Below are 12,157 nucleotides of genomic sequence, written 5' to 3' on the forward strand. Positions count from 1 at the left end.
ACGCTCCTTTGGTGTCTTTTGGAATGAGGGATCTGTATGATTCTTAATTTAACGGATGGTGAAAGTAGAAAATGTATTCGAGCGATTAGTACTGTGCCAAACAGCTCCGGAAAGGCGCCTCATTTTCATCTTGCTATTTCATCACCGACAACATTACCGTAGCAGGAGCCATTAAATACCGCACACATGTGGCTGAACCTACCCTTTTGTAGGAAATTTTGCACCCAATAAGTCAGATAAACGGCACAAGTTACCAACGAGCCTAAGGATGTGTGCGATGACCCCATATGACGGCACCTGTACCCTTATGACTGTGCATTCTGCGCACCGCCATATAATGCTTCCATCCTATACAGTGTCCTCCCCCGAAAGCAAATTGTCTCTTCAGGGAGGAAGGAGACAAACTCTAGTGCCACCTATTAGAAGTAGAAATCTTAAAAGTCAATAGTTGCCCTTTAACAAGCCTTTTCATATGACCTAGGATTTATGCCAGATCAGAACCTCAGTTTGAAGACACGGTGTTTCGGGATGATTGTCCCTCGTCAGTGCAAAGTATGAGATCTGATCTGGCTGAATGAGCGGTTCCCCCCAGAAGCAATGACGCTAGAGGAGAATATATCTGCAATATGGTTCTATAAGGAGGCACTATATGGCGGCACACACATATGAGGTCTGGTAGACTATGTGCCATAGGACCCCATATGACAGCACATGTAGCCCTTATGGCTCTGCATTCTGCACACCGCCATATAATGCTTCCAGCCTATACCATGTTCTCCCCTAGAAACAATGACACTAGAGGAGAATATTTCTGCTATATGGTTCCATAAGGCGTCACTATATGGCGGCACACACATATGGGGCTTGACGGAATTTGTGCCACCGTAACCAGTGGCGTAACTTGAAGCGTGTGAGCACTAATGCCACCATATAATGCTTACATCCTATACCGTGTTCTCCCCCAAAAGCAATGGCACTAGAGGAGAATATTTCTGCCATATGGTTTCATAAGGAGGTACTATATGGCGACACACACATATGAGGCTTGACAGACTATGTGCCACCCTACTTGAAGCTTGTGGGCCGCAATGCAAAAGCTCCAACGGGTCACCCAATTATTGCAAGCCTTAGTAATGGTCTATTCATTTGGCCCAAAGGGGCCTTTTGGGCCTCCGAGGCTCCAGGGCCCGCATTGCAACTCCTGCACCAATTACATGCTCTGCATCAAGTTTGCTAACTACAAAATCGAAATAATATGTGATTTTTATGAATTTTGATGCTGTTTACTAAGAAACTCTCATAGTAATAACATTATTTAGATATGCTACATAAGCAAAAACAAATTTTGGTATAACTAATAGGAAGACTGCCTAATAAGTTAAAAACTGCCAACGTTGGAGTTTTTGTGTCTATATAAGCAGCTTGAAAAGAGATAACAGTATTCAGTTGTTCAAGAGGCTTACAAGTCGCAGGAAATGTAAGTCTGGTAAAAAGGTTTTAGTTTCATCCAGACATCAGGACATGGAACATAGGTCGCGACGTAGATGACATGACAACTCTGATCAAATGCAGACCGGTGTTATAGTTTCTCCCATGATTGTACCCAAGCAAGCACATTCATACTAATATATATTCCCTATACCTAAAAGACCAGAAATACGGCCAAGCGAGTGCCCCCTAGTGTCATATCCGAGAACATATTAACCCCCCGCCTTATTTTCGTGGGAGTCCATCACATGCTACAGTCATTAAGACAAGAACTGGGAAGATAAATGAATTAAGGTGGCACGGAGTGGATGCGGAGCTGACATTGTGTCTATTACCTCGTGCTTTAAAAGCCTCATTCATTCAGGAGCATGATTATACCGCAATAACGTGTAAGTGTAAATACCAAGAACATCAAGACTGGAGGATCGGGAACTAATGAGAATTATAAAGGGAAATGAGGCAAAGAAAATGCACCGCACAACTGGGAGGAGATGGGTTTATAATCCTGCACATCCTGATCTACCTGGTGCATGAACCTAATGCGAGAATTGCAGTGCGGACTGACACACGCACATAGGCAAAGCACTAGAAGAAAGTGGCCACAGAGGACTTGAGTTATAAGTGCTACCACTGCCACTTGTCAGTAAGGAACGGCTGCCAAGGAAAGGGAGTATGTGAGTATGAGCACCAAAGTGAGTGAGCATGAGCTTCCGTGATCATGAGCATCAAAATGAGTGAATATGAGCCTTCAAAGTGATTGTGTATGAGCACCAAAGTGAGTATGAGCGTCAAAGTGAGTTAGAATGATCACCAGAGTATAAGCAACAAAATGAGTGAGAATGAACACCAAAGTGAGTATGAGACTCCAAAGTAAGTATGAGCACTAAAGTGAGTATGAGCCTACAAAGTGAGTATGCGCATCAAAGCAAGTGAGTATGAGCACTAAAGTGAGTATGAGCCTACAAAGTGAGTATGCGCATCAAAGCAAGTGAGTATGAGCACTAAAGTGAGTATGAGCCTCCAAAGTGAGTATGAGCATCAAAGTGAGTGAGACTGAGCACCAAAGTGAATATGAGCCTCCAAAGTGAGTATGAGCCTCCAAAGTGAGTATGAGCATCAAAGTGAATGAGACTGAGCAGAAAAGTGAATATGAGCCTCCAAAGTGAGTATGAGCACCAAAGTGAGTATGAGCACCAAAGTGAGTATCAATGTTAATTTAAAGTATGTAGAGGGTACAAGTCTTGTGTATGAGTATGAATGTAAGCACAAACATAAGTGTGATTGTGAGTGCATGTATGAATTTAATAGTGAGTAGTAATATAAATATAAGCACAAGTGAGACTGCGTGTGAGTCTGAGTGAGTTTGTACTTAGGTTTGTACTAAGTATGAGTGTGAGAATAATAGTGATTGTAAATTCAAGTGTGAACATGAGTATCTCAGTGTGAGTATGAGTGCAAGCTGTAATTTAATGTGGAAATGTTAGTCAGGGATCAAGAAAAGAAGTCACTATCAGTAAGAAGAAAGAGTGTGAGTATGAGTGTGAGCATCACAGTGAGAGACTATGAATGTACAATTGTGTATGTATCAGGGTATGGGTATTAATCACATTTATACTATGCTCACTAAGTATGATTGTAAGTGCATGAGTGAGTATAACAATAAGTATGTAATTAGGTATCAGTGTGACTGACAGTATGATTGAGTATAACAGAGTGTATGTAATTAGGTAGAAGTATGAGTGAGATTGTGAGTGTATGAGTGAGTACAACAGTAAGTAATTAGGCATAAGCAGTAGTAAATGTGATTATAAGTGTAGAGGGCGTATAATAGTAAGTGTGTAATTAAGAATAACATATGCACGATTGTGAGTGTATGAGTGAGTATAACAGTGAGTATTCTGTATAAGTGCATATCATAAAGGAGTAATAGTGAGTGTATGAGTCCATAAACATATGCAGTGAGAAGGCATATAAGTGTGTGCATGATGGTGAGTGTATGAATGAGTATAACACTAATTATGAATATGTGATTAAATATAAATACAAGTGTGAGTATGATGATGAGTGTGAGTATAACAATGCTTGTAAATACAAGTGTCGATATAAGTATCAGTATGAGTATGATCAATAGTGTGAGTATGATCATGAGTGTATGATCGTCAGTATGATTGGTAGTGTAAGTGTGAGTATGATCGGTAGTGTGAGTATGATCATGAGTGTACGGTATGATCGTGTCAGTATAACAATGGTTGTAAATACAAGTGCCGATATAAGTATCAGTATGAGTTTGATTGTGAGTATGATCGTGAGTGTGAGTATGATTGTCAGTATGATTGGTAGTGTGAGTATAATTGATAGTGTGAGTATGATCGGGAGTGTATGATTGTGAGTATAACAATGGTTGAAAATACAAATGTCACTATAAGTATGAGTATGATCATGAGTATTTTCGTGAGTGTGAGTATGATCGTGAGTTTGAGTATAACAATGTTTGTAAATACAAGTCACTATAATATCAGTATGAGTATGGTTGTGAGCTCAGGTAAATTTGTACGTATGAGTTTCGTGTGTGTATAGAGCTTCATTCACACACTGTATACGATGAATCAGCGCTCCCCCGGGTCTGTATCAGAGACCCCCAGGCTCACTGGGCTGATCAGACTGGTGAGGACATATCCATCTTATATATCACACAAGACCCCGTATAACAGTTATATATCACACAAGACCCCGTATAACAGTTATATATCACACAAGACCCCGTATAACAGTTATATATCACACAAGACCCCGTATAACAGTTATATATCACACAAGACCCCGTATAACAGTTATATATCACACAAGACCCCGTATAACAGTTATATATCACACAAGACCCCGTATAACAGTTATATATCACACAAGACCCCGTATAACAGTTATATATCACACAAGACCCCGTATAACAGTTATATATCACACAAGACCCCGTATAACAGTTATTCACTAAGTAATTTTTTAAAACTTTTTGAAGTGTTGAACATTCCAAACATTTATACATTATAACTTCTGTGTCTCTAAAACTTCTTCTCCCTCCCCCTAAGTAACGCCATCCGAAACCACTGATGGCTCTCTTATAGTGGAAGCCCAACGACAATTAGTCCCATGGCCAGGATATGAGCAACTACCATCCCATTGAGATCTATGGGCTCTGAGACCCTTCGAGGGATGACCAATCACCTTCAATCGATCAACTTACCGGAAATGCCTGGAAAAGCCGTGATGTTTCCCCATCTTTCGTCAGGTTCCAGGTGATTGACAGCTGGTCAGAGTGAAGGTGACTTACATCAGTTTCTCCTGCGGTGTCGGTGCAGCTTCTCCTGCGGTGTCGGTGCAGCTTCTCCTGCGGTGTCGGTGCAGCTTCTCCTGTGGTGTCGGTGCAGCTTCTCCTGCGGTGTCGGTGCAGTTTCTCCTGCGGTGTCGGTGCAGCTTCTCCTGCGGTGTCGGTGCTGCTGTCCCTGGTACTGAAGCTGTAGAGTCTCCTCACATCTGATGTCTTCTCGGTCCCTGGTGTCCTGCCCCTCCTTCACTTGTGCTGAATACCACTGGGATGCAGCTGTTAATGAGCTGGCTGCGAAACCTCAATCACAGAGAATCCCCGCAGGAACACGGCGGAGTCATTGCAGTAAACGGTGGGAAGTAGAAGAAGAGGGAAGGAGTTTACACAGTCGGAGACCACTGCTTGTATTAACCCTTCTCCTGCTTTTACCCTCCCAACGTCAAGGGCACCCTACCATTATAAAGTGATGTTTGTAAGTATTGGCGCACCCAACTTTCAGGATGGGCAAAAGCTTAGCGGAAAACTCTACTTGCTACATAGAAACCGTCAACAAGCAGGCGAGCTCCTTCAACCAAATCTGGTATACTCCATCCTACGATATTGTCCACCTATGTGCTGCATTCTGAGGGTCCGACTGCTGTTTACCTAACTTTTCATGTATGATCGACACTCCATGCAAATTCCTCATCAACTTAAGGGTTAATAATGTATCTCAGGTGGTCTAAAATAATGAAACTGGTCATATCTGTGGTGCTCGTGTATTAATCACTAATAGTCCTGGTGGTCTAGAGTGAGATATGAGTTTAAAACTAATAATTTTGAGTGAAGGGGTTAAAGGTAATTTCATAACACTTTTAGGGTGTTGCAAACCCTCTCACATCACCCCCTGCCACCCTGTCCCAACCCTCCTTTTTAGTTGTTCAAAGTATACAAGTAACTAATAAAACTTTGGCTACTTTCAGCCACCACTAGAGGGAGCTCCCTCCCACAGAGGATAAAACTCTATATATCTCTATGTAATGAGCTCCCTCTAGTGGTCACCATAAGTAGGAAAAAAAAAAAGTATAATTGAACTCTATGGTTGTCTGGGTGCTGCCTCTGAGCCTCTTTTGTTCCATTTTCTTGTCCTGGTTTTGGAAAAACCAAGTGACAAACAATATAGATGAAAATACAATATGTAGGAGAAGTTGTCAGACCATTTTGACCAAGATTGGGTGTTAGATCAACCTTGAAAGCCAAGGATATGTTGTACCATTGGAGGAGCGCAGAGACACTGAGGCTGGATGGATCTACAGTAGCAGTCTTGTTGCCTATGAAACAGGCCACTGCTGATAAGACTGCAGAGGTGGCCGGTAACCTAGGCAACAAGTTATAAACTACAGAATTAAAAATCCCTCTGTTCTTGAAAACGGAAAGGACTTTTAATAAGAAGTAAATGGCAAAGTTGCATGTTTTTACAAGCATTATGCATATGTCATCATTAATAAACATGAGACCACCCCCCTTTAAGGAGTCTCGGAGAGCCAGGTGACCACCCGTGAGAGGTAGTCAGGGCTATTATGATTGTGGCCCACCTTTTTTGTAATGAGTAGCATTGTGTGAGTGTCCACAATCCCCAGAGAGCGGAGATGTGCAAACACAAGTCGTGGGGGGTTTTTTCTCATGGAGAATATGATCCGAAATCTGGAAAAAAAAAAAAAAAAACTTGTTACCTAAAAATAACAAGCTCTCCTGCCTGACCTCGATTCTGCTTCTAACATGGCTCCTCTGGGGAGATGATACCAGCGTAAAACAAAACCTGGACATGAGCCCAGATCTGAGATCCAGCAGACACAATCAGGCTGACGATAAATGTGTCATGCCCCGAGCCCATCAATGATATCCCAATGCCCCGGCCTTGTCTAACAGCCCTCAAAGCCCCAAAAATTCAGGTATTATTGATGTTAACCCCTAGGCACCTCTCCCTGCAACATCACAAGGGTCCAGGAAGCTGAGATGTAGGGAGAGGTTTGATCAGATCTGTCCCCGTGCCTCAGTTTGCCTAAAAAGGGAAATTCTACCAAAAATTATTCTAGTATCTCTTAGAATACCTCACTAATAAAGTCTTATGTGCCACTATGAACTTTCAATTTAAAAAAAATGGAAATGCATAAAAAGTGGAAATGCCCTTTAAGTGACCATAAAACCATGCTAGTTCCACTTAATGGTTCGTTATGCAGATGTCATGCCAGGTATGAGGTCTCCAGACAACAGAGAGGGAACACCAGGGTAGCAATACAACAGAAGACCCTGCGCCATGGAGAGGAGAGTGGGGTCACCTCCTAACACTCACCTGAGGCCGATCCCTGCACTCTCTAACTTGCCTAGACGGGTCCTACCCCCGTGCACCATCATGTGCCTAGGCCCTCAACTCACCCTGTCTTGTGCCAAGGAAATAAGACAACACGTCAAAGACAAACAGGTAAGACACAACAAATAACATGCCATAGCTTCTCCAGCAGAAACTTCTCAGCTGCAACAGAAGCAACACCTCAGCTTCTCCAGAAACTGTCTCCTTCGAAGTGGACAGCATAGGTATGAGCTATAGCCAGGAAGAAGTGAGGGGCGGATATTTATAGTGGCTGCAGCTGAGGTTACAACTACCTGTTAGACCAGTAGCAATACAACGGAAGGGTTCACCTCCTAACACTCACCTGAGGCTGATTCCCGAACTCTCTACGGTCCCTAGATGGGTCCTTCCCCCGTGCGCCATCACATGCCTAGGCCATCGCTGGCCCTGAACTCACCCTAACTGGTGAAGGCCAGCGAGACACTAGTCTATCCACTGCAATAAAACAACATGATGAAGGTAAGACAAACAGGAGGAAAGACACAACAAATAACACTCAGTTTCTCCAGCAGCAACCTCTCAGCTGCAACAAAAGAGACACCTCAGCTTCTCCATAAACTGGCTCTTTCAAAATTGACAGCATAGGTATGAGCTATAGCCGACATAGGAAGGAGTTAGGAGCGGATATTTATAGTGGCTGCAGCTAAGGTTACAACTACCTGTTAGATCACTGCAGGATAGAAATGAACCTTTACCCCTTCAGTACCAGAAGCAATTAAATATGCCCCAACTCAGAGTAAACAACAAGCCGGCACTAAAGTGAATCTGCAATCAATAATACACTGTGACCTTCTGACCCCCAAAATCATATCAGGTTGTGACACCCTCATGACACCCTATAAGCCTTAAAAATTAGCACTAAATAAAAGGGTAACCATATGGCGGATTGAAAAAAAAGTTGGAATACTCAGAGGAGCATTGGGAATAAAATAAGAGTAAAAACTGGTCACTTTAGACTTGGTCCTCCTTAAAATTTGTTTGACCCCTTCCTCCTCAAAGTAGCATGGTCAAGGATCTTAATGGCAGTGGACATACCCTTTAAATTACCATATTTGGAAAAGCTGTATTTCTTGGTGGATAAGCATGTTGATTGACAAAGGGCTAAAACATATGGGAGTCACTAGGCACTGGCATCTCCTGATGGTCCTCCATTTTCTTCTGTGGTCACTGACCCAATGGCCTTGTAGATGTGGAATCAGGATCCATATAATCACAATGGCCTCATTTATTTTTGTTTTCTTGTTTAAGCAACTTTCAAAAAATGGCGGCTCGAATTTATGAATGAGCGCTGATAATTTTAGGATCGGAACATTATCACCTACGGGTTATATTACACTCTGGAGATCAGTATCTGATGAGGTCTGGGATACATAGTCTTTTGCTGGTATTTTGCATTAAGGCCCAGGTGGGGGAGGCTCGGTGTACACAGCTCTCCTGTAACTGTAGAATCCCCGGGAGCCTGGCGTAGAGCGGCAAAGAAGGTCACATTAGTGAGGCTGTTTAAAAGCAGACGGCACTGGAAAGTTATGTATTGATTGGAAGAATATCCATTCACTTTCATTGGATCAAGGAAAGTTTTCAATGAGAGAATGGAAAGTCAATGACGAGAGGGAAAGTACAAATGTTTCCAATGGCGTTTTTCCTTTTAATTAGGAGCTTCCCAGAAGTAAAGATCAATTTACTTGCAATTGGAAGGTCTTAAAGTGGATCCACCACCAGGTCAAATGTGTCCAGTTTTTGCTCTTATCTTGAAATGGCTCTTCTCCTGAGTAATCCGGTTTTTATTTTTTCATAATCCGCCATACGGTTCCAGAGATAAGGGCCTGTTTAGATGATGCTACATTTTATTGTCTTTAATAAGGGGGCGTGGCTTACAAGGTAATAATGCAAAGTACTCTGAGCCACACCCCCAGGGTATCCTGTGAGTCAAACCATTTCACTTAATAGAGACCATAGAAAGATCCATATCTCTGGAACCGTATGGCGGATTTATAAAAAGTAAAAAACAGAAAACTCAGGAGAGCGGTGGTAATAAAATAAGAGCAAAACCTGGACACTTTTAACCTGGTGATGGATCCACTTTAAGACCTTCCAATTTTAAGTAAACTGATCTTCACTTCTGGGAATAAAATAAGAGTAAAAAATGGCCACTTTTGATCTGGCAATTAAGGTCTAAGGAGGATTGAATGAGATTAGAATAACAATGGCTTTCTTTCAGAAACAGTGCCACATTTGAGCTTTGTTTGTGTACGGTACTGCAACCTAGCCTTATTTATGTACAGATGACTTTGATGTAATACCATATACAGCCTATGGACAAGAGTGGCGCTGTTGCCGGATTCAAGCTTTCTCCCTTTTAAAACCTGTACATTTACAACAATGGCAACTGGTACTTGACACTTGCACTACCAATATGGGTGCACAAGACCCGGCAAAACCTGGTACAGAAGTGAGAGGATCCAAATAATGCCAAACTAGACCTTAAAGAATTAAAATCTTTCCCTTCTAACCAGCATGTACCTCTACATCGCCAACCAGATGGTGCAAAAATACAACCCCAAGGCATGATGGGAGTTGTAGTTTTGCAATAACTTGAAATTTACAAATTAGATACCACTGTTCTATATACCAACAGCAACTGCCATGTTTGAAGCTCCTCCTTCTGGACTCTTCAGAAATTCTTCCCTATATTGATAGTCAGTAATCTTTATATGGCGGCACACAGAGGCTGTATGGCTTCACCATGTCCCATTTAGGTGACGGACGCTCTTTAATTTCAGCCTTCTTAATACATTCAAAACTCTCTGAAATATGGGATTTAGTACAATTTCCCATTGACCCAGTTTCTTCATTTCATCCTAGTTTCCTTTTACACACTGGAGGTGTCCCAGGATAGAAGTGAAGGACGAGGTGGTGGGGGACGCGAGGATCGGGCACTTAGAAAACTGGCACAATCCAAACTGACAAGTGGCAAAGAGAATAGGACACATTTATTAAAACTAAGCGTAAAACCAGCCTAGTTACCCATAGCAACCAATCCCAGTACAACTTTAATTTCATTAACTTCTGTTAAAAAAATATAAGCTATGCTGTGATTGGCTGCAATATGCACCAAAGTCAATTTTACGCCATGACAGTTTTGATAAATGAAGCTCAATGTCTTATCACTCTTGAAAAGTTACCCAATTTAAGGCCTAAGGCCTGTCAAACAGAAAATCTGACCTTGTTACCCATAGCAACCAATCAATGCTCAGCTAACATTTCTTAAACTGCCCTGGAAAAATGAAAGCTGGGATGTGATTGGTTGCTATGGGCCTTCCTCTCTCTAATAAACATTTTTAAAAAATTAGGCCACGTTAAGAGAGATTTAAGTAAAATCTTTCCGCCTACATTAATTTAGGAGTCACCATATTGACAATGTCCAAATATTAGAGATTGAATTTTATAGCTACACCTATAAAAATGCCCAATAGGGCCTTTATTTGTCAAAACTGATAGTAGGCCTTGTTGCCTATAGCAACCAATAAGAGCTCACTGTTCTTAAAGGTGAGCTTTGACTGGTTGCTATGGGCAACAAGGATATATATATATATATATATATATATAGAGGGATATAGATATATATATATATATATATATAGATATATATATATATATATATATATATATATATATATATATAGATATATATATATATATATATATATATATATATATCTATATATATATATATATATATATATATATATATTCAAGATTTTTAATTCCTAACTCTTTTAGGTGTTTACTATACTAGATAATTTTAGCATTTGAGATTTTACGGACGGGGTGATACCAAATATGTATTTTTTTAACCTATTTTTTTTTTTCATTTTGGGAAAAAGAAGGGCGATACAAATATTTATAGATTTTTAATTATTATTTTTTTAGATTTTTTTTTTTTTGTAGTTCCTCTAGTGTCCTTGAACCTCCAGGCTGTTTAATCGCCAGTACTACAGACATAGAAAAAAAATGACGATTTCTTATAAAGTCAATTCATGGACTGGGCTTTATGGGAGTACAAAGATGGTGGCATGCGGGCCGGCTGACACGGTAGCCTATATGGCACCCTGCGAATTTGGGTGTCCCCAGGCCAATCTTGCAACCATTTATATGCCAAAGAGTGGCATCTAAGCGGTTAAACCGCACCCGACATGTACTATTACATCCTATATCAGGGAGGTTAGGGTATGTGCAATTTTCTGCACCTTGTGGCAAAAAAACGCACCAAAAAAGCACATTAATGTTTTTTCAGTGAAATTAATGGCTGTAAGGGCTACAAAATTCAGAAAATAGTGCACCAACATTTGACATTGCTGCTCCTTTTTTTCTGCACCCAAAACTGCAAGGATAAAAGAAGCAACGTGTGCACAGCATTTAAGAATTCTCATTGACTTTGCTGGTATAAGGATAGACACGCAGATTTATGCCACAAACTGCACCAAAAATGCATCAAAAACACACAGTTCGCACAAGGCTTTATAGTTCGGGGTTTGGTTGGAAATATTTTGCATTAAGACTCTTGAGCTTTAAAGGAAATCTGTGACCAGGTTTTTTCTACATAATCTGAGAACAGCATAGGGGCAGAGATCCTGATTCCAGTGATCTGTCACTTACTGGGCTGCTTAGTCTAATTTTGATAAAATATCTGTTTAATTAGCAGGAGATTATCATTACAGCATATTCATGAGCTCTGTATAACGGCTAGATCTGCAGCAGAGAAAACATTAATTTTATCAAAATGACAGCAAACAGCTCAGTAAGTGACACATTGCTGGAATCAGGGTCTCTCCCCCTACATTATGCTGCTTTCAGATGGGGGAGCAAAAACCTGGTGACAGATTCCCTTTAAGTTACACCACAATCAGTGCTAGCGAGTCCTGTGGCCCCTAATCAGCCGGGTTGATAGGTGTAGTTCC

The 12,157-nt window shown here is 41.1% G+C and overlaps 1 protein-coding gene across 3 annotated transcripts in view; it reads right to left on the minus strand.

The window, feature by feature from the left end:
• The window catches only part of GRID2IP (Grid2 interacting protein), a 78,302-nt gene that overhangs the window by 26,451 nt on the left and 39,694 nt on the right, over positions 1 to 12,157 (minus strand). Inside the window, exon 1 of one of the 3 annotated variants that reach the window (XM_075318280.1) lies at positions 4,730 to 4,988. The exons of the other annotated variants lie outside the window; for them this stretch is intronic. Coding sequence (XP_075174395.1) covers positions 4,730 to 4,764 — 35 coding nt within the window. The 5' untranslated portion in view covers positions 4,765 to 4,988. Of the gene's footprint in view, positions 1 to 4,729; positions 4,989 to 12,157 lie in introns of those variants that run through there. 3 annotated transcript variants of the gene reach the window in all.

The sequence above is a fragment of the Anomaloglossus baeobatrachus genome, chromosome 7 (genome assembly GCF_048569485.1).
Source record: "Anomaloglossus baeobatrachus isolate aAnoBae1 chromosome 7, aAnoBae1.hap1, whole genome shotgun sequence".
Lineage (NCBI taxonomy): Eukaryota > Metazoa > Chordata > Amphibia > Anura > Aromobatidae > Anomaloglossus > Anomaloglossus baeobatrachus.